Source organism: Pipistrellus kuhlii, unplaced genomic scaffold (genome assembly GCF_014108245.1).
Source record: "Pipistrellus kuhlii isolate mPipKuh1 unplaced genomic scaffold, mPipKuh1.p scaffold_m20_p_1, whole genome shotgun sequence".
Lineage (NCBI taxonomy): Eukaryota > Metazoa > Chordata > Mammalia > Chiroptera > Vespertilionidae > Pipistrellus > Pipistrellus kuhlii.
In genome coordinates this window covers 116,803,451-116,827,123 of record NW_023425404.1, presented here as the reverse complement: position 1 = coordinate 116,827,123, position 23,673 = coordinate 116,803,451, and the positions used below count along the sequence as shown (strand labels likewise).

Sequence of the window (23,673 nt, the reverse complement as noted above, 5' to 3'; positions counted from 1 at the left end):
TCCTTAAGAATTATAGCAATTGGGAGGAACAAGAGATCTTTGTGGGGGATGGGGGGTGGCAGCAAAATTATCAGTGGAATTGCTGAGCCTGCTATTAAACGCATGTCTCAGACCAGGGACATCAGTGGTGGTGCTATTCTAAGTCTGTGAACCTGTTGCCTTGTCTGACCTATCTTCCTCTCCCAAATTACTGTAAATCCTCTTTTCCCATTTATTCTGCTCGGTTGGTTAATCTTCAACCGACTGTTCCAACATCAAAGGGCCAGGCCTTTCCAGCATAACCTTCCTCCACCCCTGCCTCCTCTGCTAATTTCATGCCATTTATTTAGAACACAATTAGTCGTCTTTGTGACTGATCTTTACTGTCTTTCCTCATTTTTGTTCCTGCTTTTTCAATTGGTCTAATGGGGGTGTCCGCATCACAGCTATCGAAAGGGTACAGAAAGTTCAACCTCTGTAAAATCCACTCAGCAGCAGAAGAGACATTGGAAAAAAAAACACTATATCCAATCTTGGGAGAATATATATATATATGTATGTGGCTGTTGAATGCAGTATTTCTATCTATCCAAGTCCTCAAAGTGTCTTCAAGATGAGGAAGCGGATGCTAATTGGTACAGTGATGGGGAAGAGGCCCCTCCAGTGGTCTTCCTGGGAGCCATGGCAGAGACCTCTCGGGTGGGGAGTAACTTCTTGGCAGTCAGGAATGGGTCGGAGGTTCCTGCCTTTGCAGGAATTGAAAGAGAAGGGGCAGAGTGTTGCAGCATGAACCTGGGTTAACATGCTCCTTATCCACCTATTCATTTATGTTTTTTAACCCCTTCCTACTGTGTGTCAGACAATGTAAAATAGATGCACAACCCCCACTCTTCAGAAGTTTACAGTGTAGGGGATGCAGTTATCTACTCAGCGGGACTGCTGTTCCATGTGGACGTAAGCCTGTTGTGGAACACCTGTCCATGGCGCGGCTGAGCGCTCAGCCTTGCTCTGTGTGCTCTGTGGCACCAGGTTGGCCCCTTCGGTGGGATTCTGACTACGTGTCATTTTTCTGGGTAATGCTTTCAGTGACTCCCTAGCTCATGGTGAAACGCTGGCTTGCTACCTAGTCAATTCACAATGGCCACACAAAAAATTAAAAAAAATAATAAAATTAAGACTTGTAGATAAAGAAAAGGAAAACAGCTCTGTTACTCTAGAGAAAAGGTAAGTAAAACTAAAAAATATAAAAAAAGAAATGCAATATAATGAAAGTAGTGCTTGGTAACTTGCCTGGCCTTCCTATTACCTCTGGTTCTGGGGTGACCTTGCAGAAGGCCAGCTGATCTTGCTCTCCCAACTACTGCTTCCCAAACTTCAACATGGATACAAACCACTTTCAGATTCTGGTTCACTGGCTCTGGCGTGGCCTCTGAAGTGCTGCAGCTCTTACCATGCAGTGGTCATTGGTCGGTGGGCCATACTGCTTCAAGTCTTTCTACCTCCACACACATCAGAGACAGGAGATCGCCCCAGGGAGCTGCCCATCAGATCCAGCTACTTGCATACACCTTGTGCTATGCTGCCACCACTCCTGCCAGCAGGTAAAGAGCTGCTACTTTCTCCTTATATTTTTAACTTAGCTTAAGAAAGCTACCCCAAGAATTTATTCTTACCTTAGTCAAAGTCTAGCGTCAAGAACGGTGGCTGGATTACTACATTTACGTGTTGTGTGTAAGGAATTTTGCTTATCTTTTTCTCTTGTAAAAAGGTTCCCCACCCTTGTTTTAAAGAAATAATAATTGACTATTGTTACTCAGAGATGTAGAGTCCCATATATTTTTTAAAGGCGGAATGAGTTGCTTTATTCAAAAGACATGGTTTTTCAAACTCATAGATACAGACACCAGAATAGTGGTTACCAAAGAGGGAGGGAATGGGAGGAGCAAGAGAATAATGAGAATATTTATTGTGTACATAAAACTGTTCATAGCCCTCAGTGATCCTCATTGTGGACTTCTGGTTCCATTATCTTTAATCTGCCTGAAGGCCATCTCCAATCACACTGTGTATTTCTGACACAAAAAACTATTTCAGGGAGCAACAGGAATACCAATTCTGTTCTGGCTCCACTTTGCATTTGATATTGAACTACTTTTTTATACTGTTTCTTTTTAAATGGAGTTTGACTATTATAAACTTTAAAGCATGCATGTTTTTTCAGTTTTGTGTTAGTGTGGTTTTTAGTACTGTGCAAATGGCATCTTGAATAAGTCATTTATCGCTTGCTTTATGGGGATTGTTTAAACCAGGGGTGAGGAATGTCTGGCCCACAAGCCGCATAAGGTCTGAGAAATCATTTGGTCTGGCCCCACCAAGGCAGTAGGGGAGAGTTAATTAAATGTTTGACCAAATATAGCAGGCTAATTTTTATGTTGATAATTTTGTATGGCCCTTGAATGATGTTCTCAATATCCAAATGGCCCTTGGCAGTAAAAAGGTTCCCCACCCTTGGTTTAAAGAAATAATAATTGACTATTGTTATTCAGAGATGTAGAGTCCCATTTTTTTTTTTTTTTTTTTTTTTTTTAAGGAGGAATGAGTTGCTTTATTCAAAAGACATGGTTTTTTAAACTCATAGACACAGACAACAGAAGAGTGGTTACCAAAGCGGGGGAGTGGGAGGAACAAGAAGGGGACAAAAGGGGGCAAACATATGGTGACGGAAGGAGACTAGGCTTTGGGTAGTGAGCACATAATGCAACATACAGAGGATGTATGATAGAATTGAATGCCTGAAACATATACACTGTTATTAAGCAGTGTTGCCCCAATAAATTTAATTTAAAAAATTTTAAAGGAATAAATATTAACAAATAGAAAAATATTTTTATTTTTTATTTTATTTTTCTAAATATATTTTATTGATTTTGTACAGAGAGGAAGGGAGAGAGATAGAGAGTTAGAAACATCGATGAGAGAGAGTCATCAATCAGCTGCCTCTTGCACACCCCCTACTGGGAATATGCCTGCAACCAAGGTACATGCCCTTGACCGGAATCGAACCCGGGACCCTTCAGTTCCCAAGCCGACGCTCTATCCATTGAGCCAAACCGGTTTCGGCTAGAAAAATATTTTTAAAGTGAAGATACACAATCCTTAAGACATTAAAGAAAAAAAAACAAAGAACAAAAACACACCAAACCATAGCTTTTTGACGCCCAGATAAGAGTGGCTCTGCCTGGAGCTGCCTTTTCTCCCTGGGAAGGTGGGCCAGGCACAGCCAAGGAAGCAGAATTCCTGAGTGACTCGTAATTTATCTCCCTGGAGACTCCTGGCTGCCTGCCGAGTCCACAAGACCTTCGAGGAACCAGCAGAATAGTGATCTGTGTGAGCGCGTGTCTTTCTAGTTCCCGGCAGTTTCTGTTTTTGTTTTGTGTTTTCAATGAATGAAGTGGCGTTGAGTCCCCCAGTCCCTTACCTCTTGAAATGTTCATCTCCTTGAATTTGGAAGCAGCACCACTCACCCGGGTAACAGCCAGGGCTCTCAGGAGTGGTCCTGGGACCCAGCTGGGCTGTGGCTGGTTCATACTGAAGGGGATATGGGGCTCGAGGGAGAGGAAGTTGAGAAAAGACATCCTCTACTCCTGGGACAACTTTTAGTCTGAGTTGTGCAGTCATTGTCTTTCTGCTGTGGCTCCATCTCCTCATCTTACGGATCGTAAGGCTTCTCCCACCATAAGGACATACCGTACCTGTGAAATGGCACCCCCCTTGGCCCCATAGCCCCCTCAGACTATTCATTTCTTCCATTCATTACCAGAAAAGCAGCTGTCCACACTCTTCTCTCCACTCACTCACCCCCCAGTTCACCCTTTCATGCTCTGCTTTCTCTTCCCTTTGATATCTAGGACATCATTCACGGGCTGTACACAATTATCAGCTTAAAAATTAGCCTGTTACATTTGGTCAAACATTTAATGAACTCACCCGTAATGCCGTAGCAGGGACTGACCAAATGATTTCTTGGGTTTTATACAAGCCCACGGGCCAGACGTTCCCCAGCCCTGATCTAAAGCATGAGGTACCAGCGCCTTTGAGGTCTGAGTGCACACCTTCGCTGTTTATTCAGTAAATACTGATTGAGTGCTTCCTTGTTCTAGGCACTGCTCTAGCTGCTGGGGTACAGCAGGAGACATCCAAATACTTCCTCCCTGTATTGAGAGGTTGTGTGTACCCACCCAGAATCCAGCTGTCTCTCCTTGGGCCCGGAGCTGCTTCTCACTCTGCTGGTCTTCAGCCAGTGTTTGCTGAGAGCACATCCAGTTACGCCCCTTTTCTTCCTCCTCTCTTCCCCCTTTTCTACTCTGTGTCTTTCCTCCCTCTCTCTCAGGAGCAAAAACAGGAAATAGAACTTCATAATTACTGGATGAGCTGGATACAATTTCACCCCTGTTTTTGGTTTCTGTTAGAGTTTCTTGAAATTTTGGGGGTTGTGATGTAAAGTGTGAGTTGAATGCTTCCTTTGTTGGATGAATTTGCTCAGCTGTGGCTAACGAGGAAGCTCCCCTGTTCTGTGTGCTTTGTGCAGAGCCGAAGAGCACGGTTCTTTGAAAAGTCTCTGGAAGAAAGGGACATTCTGCTCTTATCTTATTCTGGGTGGTGCCTGTGTCTATGAATGCCAGAGCATGTTGTTGGGGACAAACACAAGGTTTTCAAATGTTCTTGTCTCGGAATGCCACCATCCCTTTCTCCAGAAACAAAACAAACACAAAGCAACAAAGCGAGGCCATTTATCTGGGGGCTAGTACTGGCAGAGTTGCCAGATGAAACACAGGACACTCAGTGTAGTGACACCTCAGATAGCCCATGAATATGCTTCCAGTGTAAGTATGCCCAGTATTGCACAGGACATATTTACTCTTAAACATTGTTTATTGTCCCTCTGAAAGTCAGACGTCACTGGCGTCCTGCACTTTTATTTGCCAAGTCTGGCAACCCTTATTTCAGCAGAAGGCAGTTGTTGGGAGGAATCATTTTTAGCTCTCATTTTTGCTCCTGGCAATGTGTCAGATGAACACCCCCATAGTTGGTGGAAGCTGCTGCCTTTGCCAACTTTGTTATAAACCCCACTTTTAGAAGGTTCCTCAACCTAAACTGGAGGAACAGTGAGGAGAAGGCTGCTCTCACGCCTTCACTGCACCTCCTTCAACCCGGAGGTGTGACTCCTGGTGTTACAGAGTTGTGTGGCTGGGAAAACGAGATCACAGATGGCAACCCATCTTCCACCCCTGAGGTTCTTTGCCTGTTATAGAAGTGGAAGTTGTCTGATTTGGAAATACATTCAGTTTTTTTTTGTTTTTGTTTTTAATATATTTTATTGATTTTGTACAGAGGGGAAGGGAGAGAGATAGAGAGTTAGAAACATCGATGAGAGAGAGTTATCGATCAGCCGTCTCTTGGCACACCCCCCGCTGGGGATATGCCCGCAACCAAAGTACATGCCCCTGACCGGAATCGAACCCAGGTCCCTTCAGTCCCCAAGCCGATGCTCTATCCATTGAGCCAAACCAGTTTTGGCTACATTCAGTTTTTAAGGATTCCATTTGTAATGTAGATTGTGGGAAACTGTCCGCCTCCCAGTCTTGGGAGAAACAAAAACATTCCCAGTGGCGCTCAACCCTGGGTGGCCATTACAATCAGTTGGGAGCACATTAAAGCCCTACTGATGCTTAGGACATAGCCCAGAGATTCCAATTCAGGGGTCTGGTGGGGCCTGAGCAAGCCTAACTTTTCCAGAGCTCTCCCTCCGGTTCTGGCATGCAGCTGGAGTTGAGCCCGGTTGAGTGTCAGCATCATGTGTTGTCTTGAAGTATTCTGAGTGCCAGTGCAGAGGAGGAATGGTGAGTGACAGAGTCTTTGCTTATGGAGTAATCACATGCAGGTTTAATTCTGGGCCATGACTCACAACAGGAGGGGTTTCCAAGCTCTTCCAGGAGTGGCCCACATGATCAGAAGCCCACGAGTGTGCCGACCCCATTTTCAAAACCATTGATGAGGGTCAGGCTTGTATACTGAAATGCCTCGAATTAGGGGTGAACTTTTATGGGAGTAGTATTCATATTTATTTTCCCTTTGTCATTAATTTGTCATGCTGTGCGTTTGTTGGTGTGACTTTAGCGATGTTAACTTGGGAGAGTTAAAATGATGTATGAAATGGAGCATAATTAAATGCAAGAACTGACTGATAGAAGCCTGTCACACTGCCACTTGCTAATAGTTGTACAGCAAATGGTAGCATCCAGCTGTGATTAGACCTCTTCCAGTCAGTGGCATCTCATCAGGTTAGCTGCTGGAAGTCTTGAGGAGTGACCCCAGAGTGGAGTGGGCTCTTTTGGCATGTAGATCTCTCCTAAGGCGTGTAGTCCCAAGTCAGGGTGTCTCAAATGGCATCAGAATCTCCTTCCTCTTGCTCTGGGATGCTGCCTACACATGCAGACCCTGGGTGGTGCCTGGAGCTAGGGGAATGGTGCTCTGGGCGTAGGCCTGTGAATCCAGGAACTAACCCCTGGGACTGGATACTGGGGTCCAGGGTTAGTCTGAGTAGTGTTTTAACAGTGGCATACTCCTAAGTCTGGTTTGATGACTATTCTTTTATTTTTACGACCCCCTCTGTTGGGGCAGTGGTGTCTGACCTCTTCGCCTTTGCAGAAGGGACCCTTTAACCCTGTGAAATACCTACCGTGTTTCCCTGAAAATAAGACATCCTCCGAAAATAAGACATAGCACGTGGAAAGATAAGACATCCCCTGAAAATAAGACCTAGTGCAACTTTGGGAGAAAAAATTAATATAAGACACTGTCTTATTTTCGGGGAAACAGGGTGGTCTCTCTTGGGTTATCTCCAGCTCTGCATAGTGGCTGATGACTTGGGCACTGTTTGTCTTTTTGCTGGGATGAAATGGAATAACCTTCCCCTCTTTGATGGTTTCTCCCTGTTGCTTTGAAGGCAGATTTATTTATTTTTTTTAACCTTGGCATATTGGAACAATACTCTAACCAATTGAACTACCCAGCCAGGGCTGGTTTTTTTTTTTTTTTTTTTTTTTTTTTGTGTGTGTGTGTGTGTGTGTGTGTGTGTGTGTGTTTTAAACTATAAGCAGAGTTTTTCACACTTGTAAGCAATTCCTGTGTCTTATCATAAATCTTCATTAATGCATAGTCGAGCTAAACGGAACAGTGGCTATGCCAGTAATTGAAAAACAGTAAGGTAACTCTTGGATAAAGGTTTTCAAATGTATCTTGTGAAGCCTCTCGACTTTTTTGCTAATTTGGATTTTTTGGTGATTTAGAGAATGGCCTCTAAAGTATATCACCTGGACACAGGACTTGTTACAGATTAGTACTGTAAGCTGGCAGTTCTCAAATAGGACTTTTTGTGAGCTAAGCAGAAGTGTTTTGATAATAAAACATGGAATATTGGGTTAACTCCAAAGGGAGTATTTCAACGAGGATGTCTAATTGAACTGTTTATGTGGAATGCCTGCTGAGAAGAATATTTTGTGTTTTGGTTTTTTTTTAAGAAGAAGTTTATTTAAAACCATGATAGGTAAACCATAAAAACCTTGAAAGAGGGTGTTTTTTCCCCTACTGCTAATGAAAGTGCTTCCCCCGTCCCATTTTTCAGAGCCTTTGATATATTTATAGGAAAGATACACTCTGCATACACTGCTCATTTGAAGCCACCAAAACGAGGTCCAGTGATGTTAACTCCCTGTGTTTTGGGAATACAGAAAAGTGTGTGGTTCTAGTATGAAGTTAGAGGTAAAGGTCATTTGCTCACATTATTTATTTATTTATTGAAAGAGAGGGAGAGTGGGAGAGGGAGAGAAAGAGAGAAAGAGAGAGAGAGAGAGAGAAAGAGAGAGAGAGACATTGATTAGTTGCTCCACTCACTTTTTGCATACATTGGTTGTTCCTTACGTGTGCCCTGCCGGAAATAGAACCTGCAACCTTGGTGTATCAGAACGATGCTCTCACCTGCTGAGCTACCTGGCCTAGGCCTCATTTGCTCACATTTCTTCCTAAGGAGTTCATCTAATTATTTCTACTCTTGACGCCTTGGAACATAGACCTGAATTTTTTTTGTAGAGAATCTCACCAAAGGAAGTGTAGCTTTATCAGATAACTTTGGGTCATGGTAAAAGATGAAAGTTTAAGTTTATTACTAGTCAACAATTACTGTATTCATGTAACTTTTCATTTTAAACACTAATAAATGTCTACACTGTCCCTCTGTTTGCTCATGGAGCCCTGGTTTTGTTTCTGGGTCAGGGTCAGCGGGCTGAGCCTCAGGGCTAGAGCCGCCTGGGCTCAGGGCTCAGTTTGGGAGTGTGAGAGCACATCCCAGCTGCCAGAAGCTTCGGGAGCTTCCCCCCCCCCCCCCCCCCCCACAAGTGGCAGGAGCTGGACTGCCTTCTCCGTCCTTTCTGCTGGGACACCGCTGTGGTGACCGTGCTCCAGCACTAGGAATGACAAAGCCAACGCGCTGAGGGTGGTTCGATGAGCCCCTGGAAAGGACCCCATCTTTTGATGGCACCACCTTGCACCTGAGCCTGGCCAGCAAGGGCTGCCTCCCGACTTCTTGTCTTTGAGGAATATGAACCCCTCTCCGTGTAAACTACTGCTAGCCAAGTTTTCTGTACGCGCAGCCCAGACTGATGCTGCTGTGTCATCGCAGTTTTACCTGGGAGAAATGGAAGACTTAACAGTTGCAAACACCTTTCCCAGGGCTGCCTGACCAACTGGCAGATCTGGGACTCATGTCGCTCCAACCCCCAGGCCCTTTGTACTTAACCACTAACGAGTGCCGTTTCCTCCAAGATAGGCCTTTGCACCTCTTCAGACATAGGTGTACTTGGAGCAAACCTGACCATTCGTCTAGCTGTGGTAGATTCCAGGAAATGTATTCTGAAACTGCACTCTCTCCATCCCGGGCTGTGGCTTCAACTCTCCTAGTAATTAATACTCTGCCAGCCCACTGAACTAGTCTGCTTCGCTGCTATAACAAAATCCTGTACACTGAGTGCCTTGGAAAACAGAAATGTACCTCCCACAGCTCTGGAGGCTGAAAATCCAAGATCAAGGGCCTGGCTGAGGCTGCTTATAAACAGTCTTCTCTCTGTGTCCTCACATGGTAGAGACACACAGTGAGAGCTGTGTCTCTCTTCATTGTCTTACGAAGCCACCAGTCCTGTTGGATAAGGTCCTCATTCTTAAGACCCCATTTAATCTTAAGCACCTCTTCAAAGCCCTGCCTCCAAATACAGTCACATTGGGTGTAGGGCTTCAGCATATAAATTGGGGGAGGCAAATCAGTCCATCCCACACACCCATCTGATGGCCCAGGAGAAACAAAAGCTGCAAGAATTCTAGCCAAGTCCAGTGCTGGCAGGTTGTCTCCAAGTTTAACACTTTGCAATCCAGCTGTGGTCCTGGCACTCAGACTCACGCCTACACAGAGCGGCCTGGACACCCCTCTGGGGCACCTCAGATTGCTCAGTGCTGACTTGGGGACCCCAAGATGGCAGCTCTCATGGGAGTCTTTATATCTTCAAGAAAATCAGAGGGGGGCTATATTTCCAGCAGTAATTGCCCACCTTGCCTGTGGGTACGTACTGGGCACGGACTTGCAGAGCAGTCAGGCTGAGCAGGACCCTGGAGGACACGGTGTGGTCTGTGCCAAGATCCCAACCACAACTATCAAATGCATTATGGGACTGAGCAAGTAAATGGAATTCTATCAGTTTCCACCATGTTTAGAAAATTCAGCCTTCGACAGTGACCCCCAAATCCTTATATTTGAGAACCAATTTCTTATATAAACAGTACTTCCAAAGTATAAAACAAGCCCAGCACTTCGTAGCTACCCCTCTACCCATGGCCTACATAGCATCATTGAGTAGGGAAGATATTCTGGTCCTGTGAAGGTTCTAACACCTTACATTTCATTCACACTCGTTGACTAAACCATTTATCTCTAGAGCTGAAAATAATGGGAGAGCATGGAAAGGAGTTCCTTACCTCAGGGACAGTATTTCCTTCATTCCGGTCAGACCCTGCCTACACTGATGTTAAAACATATCCCCGTTTCAGAAATAATTAATTAAAATGGAGTAGAGCCCTAACCGGTTTGGCTCAGTGGATAGAGCGTTGTCCTGCAGACTCAAGGGTCCCGGGTTCAATTCTGGTCAAGGCATGTACCTTGGTTGCAGGCACATCCCCAGTAGGGGCTATGCAGGAGGCAGCTGATAGATGTTTCTCTATTATCAATGTTTCTAACTATTCTCCCTTCCTCTCTGTAAAAAAATCAATAAATTATTTTTTTTTCTAAGTGGAGTAGACAAAACACATCCTAAAATCAAAACGCTACATGTGGCACGGTTTTGCAGTGCACAGAGAATGTCTCTGCATATGGCTTTGCACGCTTGCAGACTCCACAGCCCCCTGGGCTGGCAACCACTGACATTTGAGTATCCGGTCGGATTTTTCTCCCTCTTAGGTATTGAGGACAAACCTGTTGTACTGCTAAAAATTGCCCTGTGTGGTCCTCCTCTTCTCTCTCTTTAGGGGGGTGTGGTGTGGATCTTTTACAGCCCAGACTTGCCTCAGAGAGGACATACACAAAGCACCAACGACACTGGTCACCCGGGGGTGGCAGAGGGCCTTCATATGGTCACCTCACACCCTGGCTTATCCCTGTAGGTTTCCCTCTCTCAGCTGAGTTTTTGAGAGTACCGTGCTCTGAAGAACATCTTCGTTCCCACCCCCTCCTCCCTCACAGTGCTGTGCTGTTGACTTGTGTATAAACCAAAGACTTCCCCAGTGTCACCCTTAAGGACCTCTGACACAGACACTGCATTAAGTTCTCAATTGCTGATTGTAGATCTGAGGATAAATGCGAAGATTAAAACAATTTCTCTCCCTCGTCAGTCCAGGTAAAGAATGAAAACTTAAACACATCAGAAACTTGAGTCTCAGTGGAAGATAAAAATGAAACTCTTATTATCAGTCTTAGGAATTTATTCCTACTTCCTTCTATACTTTTTAAACTATCATAGTTTAAAAGCAATATGATATCCATGTGTATACACACACTGACCCCATTTTGGTGGAAACAAAAAATAGTTGTACACACTGTTTGCTTTTGTTGAGAAGTTCACACACGTGTTCTGAGTCTCCAGTACAAATGAAAAAAGGCTGAAAATCCCTTGTCACTTTCAGGCTATGAGTCGAAGAAGAGCAGCATTTTAATTTTTCTAATCTCAATATTGTTGCTAAATAGAAACACACGTCTTGTAAATATTTAATTGCCGTTTAAAATTTAATAATCCATTTGTCCCATGGCTTGTTTTCCTTCTGTATGAAAATCCTGATGAGGTACTTTAGGATCATGATTTTTTTTTTTTTAAAATCTATGTTTTAGCAACAAAACCTTTCCATTAAATGAAGAGATTTTAAAGTAACATTTTCAGCATAAGTTTATTTTTTTAAAATATATTTTTATTGACTTCAGAGAGGAAAGGAGAGGGAGACATAGAAATATTAATGATGAGAGAGAATCACTGATTGGCTGCCTCCTGCACACCCCATACTATGGATTGAGCCCCCAACCTGGGCATGTGCCCTTATGGGAATCAAACCAAGATCTTCTGGTTCTTAGGTTGATGCTAAACCACTGAGGCTTGCTGGCCAGGCAATATACGTTTGTTTGTTTGTTTGTTTGTTTATTTAAATATATTTTATTGATTTTTTACAGAGAGGAAGGGAGAGAGACAGAGAGCTAGAAATGTTGATGAGAGAGAAACATCGACGAGCTGCCTCCTGCACATCCCCCACCGGGGATGTGCCCGCAACCAATGTACATGCCCTTGACTGGAATCGAACCCAGGACCCTTCAGTCCGCAAACCGACGCTCTACCACTGAGCCAAACCAGTTCCGGCAATATAAGTTTATTTTTAATGTCTTTTTCAAGTTGAGCTATAGTTGACATATAACATTGTTTTTTTTTGTTTTTTTTTTAATTGATTTGAGGGAGGGAGGAAGGAAAGGAGGGGGAGGAGAAAGAGAGAGAGAGAGAGAGAGAGAGAGAGAGAGAGAGAGAGAGAGAGAGAGAGAGAGAGAAGAAGCACTGGTGGGCACGTCCCCTACCGGGGATCATACCTGAAACCTGAGCATGTGCCCAGATCAGGAATTGAACTAGCAATCTTTAGTGGAATGGGATGATGCCTAACCAACAGCCATATTGGTCAGGGCATAAGAACTTTTAAGATCTACCCTCTTGACAACTTTCAGGGCAAAAGTAGGTTCATAGTTGTGGTTATAGGAAACACAGGTTTTTCTTGTATTATTATTGTATTATTTCTTTAACAAATAACTGTAAGCCTACTTTTGTCCACCCTATATACAATATAGTATTATAAGCTGTAGTTACCACCCTGTGTATTACATCCCCACGACTTATTTATTTTGTAGCTGGGAGTTTGTACCTTCTCACTACCTTCACCCATTTCAGACCCTCTCACCTCCCCTAGAGACTACCAATTAGGTTTATTGTTCAAATTTATATCATTTTCTCCTTACAATATAAAAGAGAGCACTTTTAATGAGGTAACATGTTTGTTGACTTCTTATCTCAGTGTAAGAGGTGACACTTAGGTTTTTGCATGTCCTGAGTCAGAGTTCACAGAATCCCAGTGCACCTTGCAAGGCACTCTGGGAAGCTGCTTGCTGGGCAGCAGTTCTGAGCCCTGCAGCCTTCTAGGAACAGTTCTGTGGCAGAAAGTGTATTCAGGAATTTCCGGTGTTTCGGATTCACAGATGATCTGGTAGAGACAGCTTTGGACCTGTGCTAAGACCTGTGTTTCCCGGCTCAAGGTAGGTGCCACCTTCCAGAAAATCACCTTTGTTTACCCAGGTCCCCCAGATGTGTTGGTGCACCCCTTTCCTTCAGCCCCAAGAGCTGTCCATGTCCTAGGAACACAGGTTGGGGAACACCATTTTGAGGACTTGGGATTTTACTTTTGTTTGGCCTCTTTCAGTATACCTTGAGTGTTCCTTTAATGCACTGTTGCATTTGGTTAATTTGTTAACTATTCCAGTAGATGATAAACAAAGTAAGGTCAATAATTTTAGTAGTTAACCACCAAATGTTCATTCGTTGGAATTTTTAAGAATCACTTACTTAAGGTTTGCCAAATGCTAGCTCCAGACCGCCTGCTTCCTGCCCAGAACAGTGCTGAGGAGGCGTTGACCAGGCAGTACATAACATGCGAGGAGATGATCGTGTCTCCTTTTTGATCACAGAACCAGGTTCTAAAATCCAAGTTAGAGGATATTTTCCATTGTCCTAGAGCTGCATTTCTCATTAAAAAGGGAGAGGGACTATGGAAAAGCCTTACTGCAGTTAGACTGAAACCTTAGTCTTGCTGAGGCCAGAATAATGCAGCTGCGACATTTGGGTGAGTTAGTTCTTCCATGTGCCCGTTTTTAGGGTTGGAAACCCCGGAAAATCAGGAGCTGCAGGTCTAGGAGGAGGGGCCTCCCTTAGATGAGGGGTTCCAGAATGGAGGAGGCAGCTTTGAAAACCTGGGCTGGCGGTTCTGGTAAGAAGCTAGTGATGAAACCTGGAGGGCTGACATAGGGTTTCCCAGAGAGTGGGGGACAGTGACATGCTGGGCTGGGAAGCTGTATGAAGAGCAGGGGAGAGAGTTTTAAAAGCATGAGAAGCCCGTAGATCCTGGAACCCAGGGGTGGGGAGCCCTGGAAGGGAGGTGCTGCCTAGAGTAGACAGAGTTCCCCCGGAGCCGATACGGGGTTCAGGGGCTGTAAAGAGTGCGCTGGGGACTGGCGGAGGAGATTTAAATGCTACTTCTCCAGCTTGTCTGACGGGGTGGTTGTGATGGTAAAATGGAAAATGTATAGTGTGTGAGCCCTGCGGTTGGTTCTGTGCTGAGGATGTCCGGGGGAAGGTGACGTCAGTTTGCTTGGAACATCCCTTAATAGGTTCTGTTTGTTTTTTTAACCATCAATGCCAAGAAATTGTGAAGTGGTTCCAAACTGTTCTTTTACCCAGATCCAGACAGATTAGCCGAAATTCATGGCTCCAGGCTACCCTTACTGAGATGAGCTTGGAAGAAACCTTTGTGAAGGGGACAGAGGAGAGGACAGTCAGGTCACAGGGATAATTGAACAGCAGTGGGAGTGCTCCGGCCAGTGCACTCAGAGCAGCGGGTCCCTGGGCCCAGGCTGCCTGTATGCGTTACTTAGTGACCTTAGCTCCTTCAGGCTGGAAAGTTCTGCCTTGCATATGAAGTCTTTATATTTGTGTCATCACTTCATGCGATAAGATTGGAAAACCACTTAGATGTCGTACAAAAGAGCTTTGTGCGAGCAGCCTCACACCGGAACCTGCTTGTCTGTGGAGGGACACAGCCCTGTCCCTGCTGGAGCCCAGCCAGCGCCGGGAGCATAAAGCTCTCTGCTTCCAAAGAGTGAGAGGGCACCGTTTGGCATCCACCAAAACTGAGGAAATTCCAAGAAAACCACCTATTTTTCATTCATGTTCTAGAAAGGAAAACACCAATCAGTGTTTGGTTTTACTGTCTCTAAGAAGTTGAGCTTAAAATACAAATGCCTCAAAATGCTAGTGCTAGTTTTTAGGTATGCTAGATCATACTTGAGCTCTTGAATTTTAATGTATTTTTTAAAATATACAAATCAGTGGTGTAATCAGCATTTATTTTACTTTAGAGTGTGTGGTATTCCAGGCACCAACAAGCCTTGTGCCCTGGAACTGGGAATAGGATGAAGAAATGTGTTTCTGGGGCTAATTTTTTTTTTAAATCTTTTTTTTCTTCTAAAATATATTTTATTGATTTTTTTTTTTTTAACAGAGAGGAAGGGAGAGAGATAGAGAACAAGAAACGTCGATGAGAGAGAAACATCGACCAGCTGCCTCTTGCACACCCCCCACGGGGGATGTGCCCACAACCAATGTACATGCCCTTGACCGGAATCGAACCCGGGACCTTTCAGTCTGCAGACCAACACTCTACCACTGAGCCAAACCGGGTTCGGCTGGGGCTAATTTTTAACACGAGATTTTTTTGGTGTCTGTCTGCTCGCTGGCATAGGCACGAGATACTTCCAAGCTGTGGAGTTAGAAGACCTGGATCTTGAGGTCAGTATCAGCCTTTGGAGGCTCAGCGTCTTCCTTTGACAGGGGCTCCGCAGTGCCTCCCATCAGAGTGCCCTCTTTCTGTCCCAGGGAGGCCTGCGTGTGAAACAGACCGCAGGGTTCGCACAGCGCCACCGGCTGCCGCGGAGACGGCCAATGAAATGCCTGCGGCTGGCATTTACCTATGTGCCAGGGGAATGAGCTGAAAAGCTTTTGGCAGGTGCACTGCTCTTGTTTTATTATTAGTGTGATCTTATTAATAATGACTGAAAGAACTTTCTGTGCTAATCTGTGGAATCTGAATAATCTGTCCACTCCCTTCCCACAGAAGCTTTTTGCTTTTTCTCTTTTACTTCCATTTGCCCATTCCATGGCTCCCAAAGAAATGGCTTTGTGTACCTTTAGAAATATTGGGGAATTGTGATTTTTATAATACAGTAATATAGCTCAGTCTGGAATAGAATGAAGCTTATTGTTTACACCAACCATTTCAGGTGAAAAAATGTGTACCAAGTGAATGATACACCATGTTCAGCAAGTTGCAATGCTATCCTGGGCAATAGAGAAATCGTTTGTCTTAAATGCATCCTGCAACAGAACTCTAGATTGTTTAAACCCAAGGCTAGTTTAAACAAAAAAGGGAGCATTGGTTTATGAAACTAAAACACCAAAAGGCACACTCTCAATATGGCTTAGCAATGCCACTAGGGATCTTGGTTTCTTTCCTCTGTTTTGCTTTCCATGGCATCAACTTGATTCTAAGGATCAGCCTGCAGACTGAGGGGCCCCAGGTTCGATTCTGGTCAGGGTCATGTACGTTGGTTTTGGGCACATCCCCAGTGGGGGGGGGGTGCGAGAGGCAGCTGATTGATGTCTCTCTCATCAATATTTCTAACTCTCTATTCCTCTCCCTTCCTCTCTGTAAAAAGTCAATAAAATATATTTAAAGCGCGCGTGCGTGCGCGCGCGCGTGCACACACACACACACACACACACACACACACACACTGTGCTGATTTAGAATTGCCCTGCTCCCTTGCGTTGAAATTCTCAGCCTTCTTTCCCGGCCCTGCACTTGAGGCTTCCTTCCACCTGGAACCACAGAGGAGTCTTTGGGTCCTGGGAAGCACTTAGTTTTGCCAAGGCTCCCTGTTGGTGGCATGACCAGGGGCGGGGCGGATTACACAACCTCTGAGCCACGGGTTCTTTGTGTCATTGGCCTTCTTTAAAGGTTGTGTTGACTATTTACTGAGATGCTGATAATCTGTGGAAAGGAGAAGCTCAGTGATGGACCCGTGGTTTCTCACCTCTACCCTGACAGAGATGCTGACAGTGCCCTGGGGAGATACCTGCAGTTGCTGGATATTAGAATTTGGGGAGGAGGTGCTTGCCAGGGCCTGAGCTCTTTGAAAACCAGGTTGCCAAATCCGGAGGCTAGATAGGGATCACAGACAAAAGTTGGTGAGGAAATTAAGGAAGTGATGAAAGGAGAGTAATGACCTAAACCAGGTGAAGCAGCCAGACTCCTCCGGGCAGTAGGCAGCACAGGAAGCCAGGCTCCGCCCCTCCTCTCCATGAGAAGGTGCGATCCCAAGAGCAGCAGCTTCAGCAGGTTGAGGTCCATCGTGTTGCTGTGCTCGCAGGATTAAACTCCAAGTTACCTGCCTACTTTTGTTCAGAATAGCTCAGTTGCTGATGAAAACCAATAATTTAATATTCAATTTTTATTTTTAAATATGTTATTGATTTTCTTTTTAAGGAGAGGGAGAGAAAGATAGAAACATCAATGAGAGAGAACATCGATTGGCTGCTTCCTGCGAGCTCCTCACCAGGGATCAAGTCTGAGACTCATGCATGTGCCCTGACTGGGAATGGAACCAGTAACCTCTTGGTGCATGGTTGATACTCAATCAGTGAGCTACACAGGCGGGGCTAATATTTATTTTTAAAAATATTTTTCTTAAAGAGTGCAAAAGTACTGGTAGTTTTAAGCAATGTACACATAGTTATCCCTGTTGTTCTGAATCAAGTTTCCTTACCGAGAGAGAGGCTGCTCTATGAGGAGAGCAACCATGACTTCATAGAAATGAAAGTAGTGGCCAGGACCCTGTGGGCACGTAGCACATGCCAGGCGCTGTGAGCACTGTGTGTGCATTGACTTGTTGCTCCCCTCACTCCTGTGCGGTCGGTGCCTGGGAAGGACAGGTAGCTTGCCCTGGTTGTTCAATGGGCAGGGACAGAGCCGACCTTCATGCTATGCTACTTCCTAGCGATTTTATCTCAGTTAATGTTTTTGTTGTTGTTGTTGTTTTGTGTGTGTGTGTGTGTGTGTGTGTGTGTGTGTGTGTGTGTTGTGTGTGTTTTTTAAAGGGACTGACTGCTTCTTCTGAAACTTAGAGTTTACATTGACTTTTGGTGGGTACTTCAGGAGACGGGGGCGGGGAGGAAGGGATGGTTAATCATTTCTACATATTTGTTGCTGCATTTTAGTGGTGAAAAACCACCACATGTGGCTGTGTCCTCCTGACCAAAAAACCAAGACTAGTAGGAAGCACTCACTCGCACCAGAGGAAGTCATTTGAGACTTATTTTTAATTGCGTATTGAGCCGTCTTTGACAAACCAAATGTGAATGAAATGGCATGTGATGGAGGCAGGGAGAAGATAGGTCACTCCAGTTGATTTGTTCCACTTACAAAATAGAACATAAAACAGAGGAATCTAAACTTGCCCAACAGATAAATTAGATGGTAATTGGCTGCCGTGGAAAATGATTTTTTTTAACCGAACAGTTCATCATAGATTGCCTAATCCTGGGCATCCTTAGCGTATCTGTGATGGAATTTGACCTAGATATGTTTCATCTGTGGTGTAGTTACAAGTAGGAGTCTGAAGTGAAATTGGGAAAAAGGGAGTCTGAGAAGATAGAGCAATGGATGTCAGAGCAATTCCTCTTTCCTTTCTGGACTCATCCTCCCTGGGTCAGAGTGAAGCACTTTCACCTACAGCGTGGGCATAGCATCCGCCCCCTCAGTCACCGCCCGGCACGCCGATTGGCCCAGGAGCCAAGCCCTGCCACGGGCGAAAGTGAGCATGTCATGTGGGGACAAAGAAAAGAAATGGACACACGTTCTGGGATGGAGCCAGTCTTATGGGCTAGTTCTACTCCATGACTCCCGCCAAACACAGTAAGCTGTTGGAAACCTGAGTTCCAGCACAAGGTAAAAAACTGTGCCATAGGCTCTCAGTGTTTGGGGTACACAGTGTTGGGGCAGAAGGACCTGGGAAGGGGACAGAGAGAAAAGGAGGAAATCTGAAATGGAGGAGGAGGGAGGGGAGCTCCCTGAGAGGAGTAGGAGGAGCTGGCTGAGCCAAAGACTTCGGGGTCTGCCAGCCCAAGGAAGCAGTTTAGACTCCGTGCAGAAGGCCAGTTAGCTGCTGCGAGGTCCTGAGCAGAAAGAAGAGCTGGTGAGATCTCTTTTAAAAATGGGCGTTTTTTATCTTAGAAAGTGGACGGTAACCCTTCGTTTCCCCAGTGGTAGATTTGGATGTTAACGCATTCCACCCTCGCCAGATCCAGTGTGTCCCCACACGGGACCTGGGGTTGGTGCCCCAGCTCTCAGCTCAGTGTGCAGTGCTGGCCTGGGAGCTCGGGGCTAGTTTAGAGAATTCTGTTCTCAAACTATTTTCGCCAGTTGAACTTGTTTGTAATTTGGTGTATGTTGTGTTTTTTTTTTAATTAATTAAATATTGCATAAACCACATACGTGTGAAAAGAAAGTTATCTTCTTGTGAAGCTAAGTTTTAGAAAGATTCAGTGAAGGCTTGCCACTGAACAAAGGTTTGGGTGTAACAACTGTGAACAGGATTGGAAGGGGGCAGTCATTAAAAGCTAGACAGATTCTGCACCCAATTGCTTTTCAATTGTCTTTAAAAGTTTTCTCTCCACTTATAGAGAAACAATGCTCTCTGGGTACGTAAATTTTGCAAGGAAGGTATGTGGGACGCTGCTAGCCATCAGGAGAGGAGGAAAGGAGTTGGAAAGAGCTTCTTATTATTTTGGTTTTAACCAGTTTATTGCTGGTAGTCATTAATCCTTTGACAGATGTGTTATGTGATGTGCCTCTAACGTTTCTTAAGTCTTGTCACTTCTATGGCTTTTCCATTTTGGTCCACGTCCTTGGATGCAGGGCAAGTGCTGGGTGGAGGCATCAGTACAGATGTTTTTACTCAGAAGTGATTAGAAATGTAAAGGTCTTCACTTGGTTCAAATTGCCTGCCTGCAATTTAGTATTACATCTATGACTAAATTGTGGTTCCTATCATGACAACAAGGATATTAATGGGCTGGTTTGAGTTCTTTCTGTTCTCTCTCTCTCTCTCTCTCTCTCTCTCTCTCTCTCTCTCTCTCTCTCTCTCTCTCTGTGTGTGTGTGTGTGTGTGTGTGTGTGGACTCTTTTTTCCTCACCCTTGCCTCTAAGTTAGGGGTGTCGAACTCAATCAGAGAAGGGGCCAAAATCTAAAATCCAGCCTAAATCGCGGGCCGAATGGTTTACTGAACAGTCATAAACTGTCATTGTGATGGAAACGCAGCGGAGTGCAGTGATGACAGCGCGGTGCGGGCCACATTGCAAGGCCTGGCGGGACGGATTTGGCCCGCGGGTCTTGTGTTTGACACATGTGCTCTAAGTCTTTAATAGACTCTGATGGTTAGATTTGAAGATGGTCTGTAAGAAACTCTTACCATTCCTTGGGTAGATATGTGTAATATAAGTAAAACGGTTGGCTGGGTTAATACCACAGAAGTGCTTTAGTGCAGTGCAGAAATTGCTAATTGCCAGTAGAATATGGTTCAAATCTGTAATAGTGATAATACAGTATATTGTGCTGCAGGAATCCTATATAATAAAACCCTAATTTACAAATCAACTGAAAATGGCAGAACAACCAGAACTACCAGTCACTATGATGCGCACTGACCACCAGGAGGTAAACACTCAATGCAGGAGCTGCCCCCTGGTGGTCAGTGCGCTCCTACAGGGGGAGCACCGCTCAGCCAGAAGCCAAGCTCATGGCTGCTGAGCACAGTAGTGGTGGCAGAAACCTCTCCTGCCCCCACTGCAGGCGGGCGGAAAGGAGCAAGGGGTCCCCTACTGCGATAGCCCCAGACTGCGAGAGGGATGTTTGACTGCAGGCTTAGGCCCACGGGGATCAGGCCTAAACCAGCAGGCAGACATCCCCCAAGGGGTTCCGGACTATGAGAGGGCACAGGCCAAGCTGAAGGGCCCCTCTCCCCCAACACACCCTCCAGTGCACAAATTTCATGCACCAGGCCTCTAGTAAAATATATTTGGTTACAATATGTAGACAATGTTTCCCCCAAAGAAGAAAGAGGATGGGCCTCTTAAAGAATGTGCCATTTGAGGGCTGGAGAAGGATTTGCATGTCATTGGGGTCTACCATTCATGCCCTGTTTGGGGTGGACTCTGCTAAAATAACTTTGCATGGAAGGAGCAAAGGAAGTTGGGTCTCAGGCATGTGACAATAGACACCTAGGTATTAAATTACCTGTTAATCTGAAGCAGACATTATGTGTGTCAGTCTCAAATCTCACACATCTTGGGGTGAATATTAACACTCAGATTTATCTTGCTGTCTTTCACTTTGCCATTTATTTATGAATTTCAAGAATTCTAGCTTGATAGCACTCTTGCATAGTTGGTTAACCACCACCCTGTGTGTGTGTTTTAAATGGTTTATGCTCTCTGTGGACTTTTTCAACTTTATATTTTTAGTAGTACTGGAAGTGGAAGCTTTTTCTGACATGTGCATGATTGTTACTTTTAAACTCTGCACTGAGTTTAAGGATTTTTTAAATTGTTGAAACTAGACTAGGTTCTGCATCTCCCTGGAATCCTACTTCCGTGTTCTTTGCTCCCACTTACTTTGAGTAAAATCATAACAGAGAGTAGACCATATGATGGTCTCTTTCACAAGACTGTTCTGATTGTGGAAGTGTATGCATTGGGTTAAGTTAGCCTAATGCCACTGTGCATTTGAATCCTATTATTTATCTCTCCTTTATTTAATTCTGTATGTCCTGCCAAGTAAATTTCTGCTTATAAGTTGGCTTCTTGGGTTGCTATACTTTCCAGAGAGAGAACATACTGGTTATCTGATGAGAAGATTGCTATCTTAAGGAGAAGCGTATTTTTCATTGCAAATTAAGACTTTGGTGTTTTGTTTTTATGAGTCGGTCTCTATCAGCCTGCTAAAGGCAGCTTCTCTGGAGACAAGATTTGCATTGTCCTAGAGCTGTATCATCTTAGGACCAGATGAATTGACCAGAATTGGCCCCACTCAGAGAGACCACTTGGTGGACCGCTTACTTGCTACTTCTGGAAGAGCTGTCCCATCCTGGAGCTTTTCATTGGAAACATTAACAGTTACTGTTAAGCACATTTGGTAATAGCGACTAAATATGTCAAGTAGGGATCAGTGCATTTGAATGAGTATAGTATCCTCACAGAGCTCACTGGAAGGTAACCAGCCATACCTCCCCCTGTATCCAGCTAAAGTTCACGTTAAGGCTGTTGCTTTTAAACACACAGTTTATGTTATCTAACATGGGTGAAGCATGATGGAAAATATTTAAAATAAGAATTGTCTTTTTTAATGCACTTAAGATCAATAAGACTAGTTTGAGTGTTGGAAAGCAATCTGGAAAAGAAAACCCTGGTAGCAAACCAAATAGAAATCTCTTGGCAGCTGAATCTCCCTTCAGCTGTATTCAGTTATTGGACAGCTGTCAAAGAGAGCAAAGCATTATTTGTCCATTTAGGACAATTTCAGAAAGCTGTTTTTAACTCCCAGTGGTATTTGTTCTGCAGCCTTCTAACCTCGGCAAGGGTTTTAAAAGATCTAATCACCCATGCTTGTATCAGGCCTGAGGTTGCCGCTGGAGCAGAAAGAGACAGAGTTTGTGTTCATGTGAAAGGAATTATAATCATTAAAGTTTTATTTCCTGCAAAAATTTGCACCTTGGCACATATGTAGCTGTCTTGGCTGATAGTCAGCAACAGTATCTACTCTGTGTTTCTCAATGACACAATAAATAACGCATGATAAAAGTCAGAGCTATCTGTGTTCCTTGTGTAACTACAGAGCTGGAACTACCAGGTCAGTTCCAGTTTAACATTCGTCTTCTGGAGGGCTGAATCTGTGCACAGTGGTTTTATAAGCTCCTGACTGAGTAGTCAGCCTGGTCTTTCTTTTTGACTTGAGGCACAAACATCTTGATTTTTACCAGTAAGCCTCAGATGTTGTTCTTTTTTCTCTGGTTTCATTAATGGGTTTAGGTTTCTGATGGGGAATGCTAGTATTTGCAAATGCCAACATTTTAGACTCAGAGAAATTAAAAATATTACATTTGGCTTTTTTGTGTGTGGTTTAATGTTTTTTCAAAAAAAAGTTTTTATGTTAGTGAGAGTCATACAAAATTGTAAATACACTATTTATGAAACAAAGTCATAGTTTTAGTGGGGGGGGGAAAGTTAAAACCATTCTATTTGTGGCTTCTGAGCCTCGAAGCTGAAACTGTGGCTTTCTCATTAATAAGTGTTTGTAAGAATTAATACTGAGAAGTCTCCTTTTAGGAATGTGAGTGAGAGGACAGACAACCACCTGAGAAGAAGAGCTTGTTTCTTAAGACCCCTGGACACAGACCTGTGTGAGTTGTCGCTAAATGATGGCCTGTAGGTTCTGCTGGAGTTTCAGGTCACCCCCATTTTCCTGAGCAGGAAGTATGCCACAGGGAAATCATAGAAGCCACTTCATTTAGAGCACTTAGCATTGTATGTTGGATATTTGAAAGAGTGTCCATTTTCTGGACTACTTGAACATACCAGGACATTCTTTTATATGGTGACCTTCTTGAGTCAGCAGCTACAACATGATCAAAGGTAAATAAGCCAATGTGAGTGGCATGATGCCAGCTTTGAATGCCAAGATCTACACAAAATCTGTCTGCATCACTTCACCATTAGACTCTTCTTTTCAAATATGTTATCTAAAAGCCATTTGTTTTAGACAAATTAAAAGTTGGCTGAATTATCTGTCATTGATAAATTTTCAGTATGTCCATTGCATAGTATTACTATAACTATTTACGGAGATCTAGGATTTGGTCTTGTATGGGCATTACTGCTGCATGGTCTAAAATGGTCTATATAATAGAAAAAGTTAAAGAATCTTACCTGCTGTTCCTAGTTCTATAATCAGAAGTACTACAGATGCTGAAGAATGTAGTTTAAAAATGTTGTGTATATTCTGTGCCTTGCTTTAGTTCTTGGATTAAGGGATTGTTTTTGCTTTTGTTGGTTTCCTCATTCCTGCTTTTGAGAAAGTCCTCCTCATCAGTGTTCTAATCCCCAGGTGTGTCTTATGTTTTCACTGGGGGC

General features: G+C 44.2%; 1 protein-coding gene across 4 annotated transcripts in view; it reads left to right on the top strand.

Moving 5' to 3' along the window:
* The window catches only part of FAM171A1 (family with sequence similarity 171 member A1), a 105,872-nt gene that overhangs the window by 13,184 nt on the left and 69,015 nt on the right, over window positions 1-23,673 (top strand). Inside the window, exon 1 of one of the 4 annotated variants that reach the window (XM_045588357.1) lies at window positions 13,266-13,497. The exons of the other annotated variants lie outside the window; for them this stretch is intronic. Coding sequence (XP_045444313.1) covers window positions 13,479-13,497 — 19 coding nt within the window. The 5' untranslated portion in view covers window positions 13,266-13,478. Of the gene's footprint in view, window positions 1-13,265; window positions 13,498-23,673 lie in introns of those variants that run through there. 4 annotated transcript variants of the gene reach the window in all.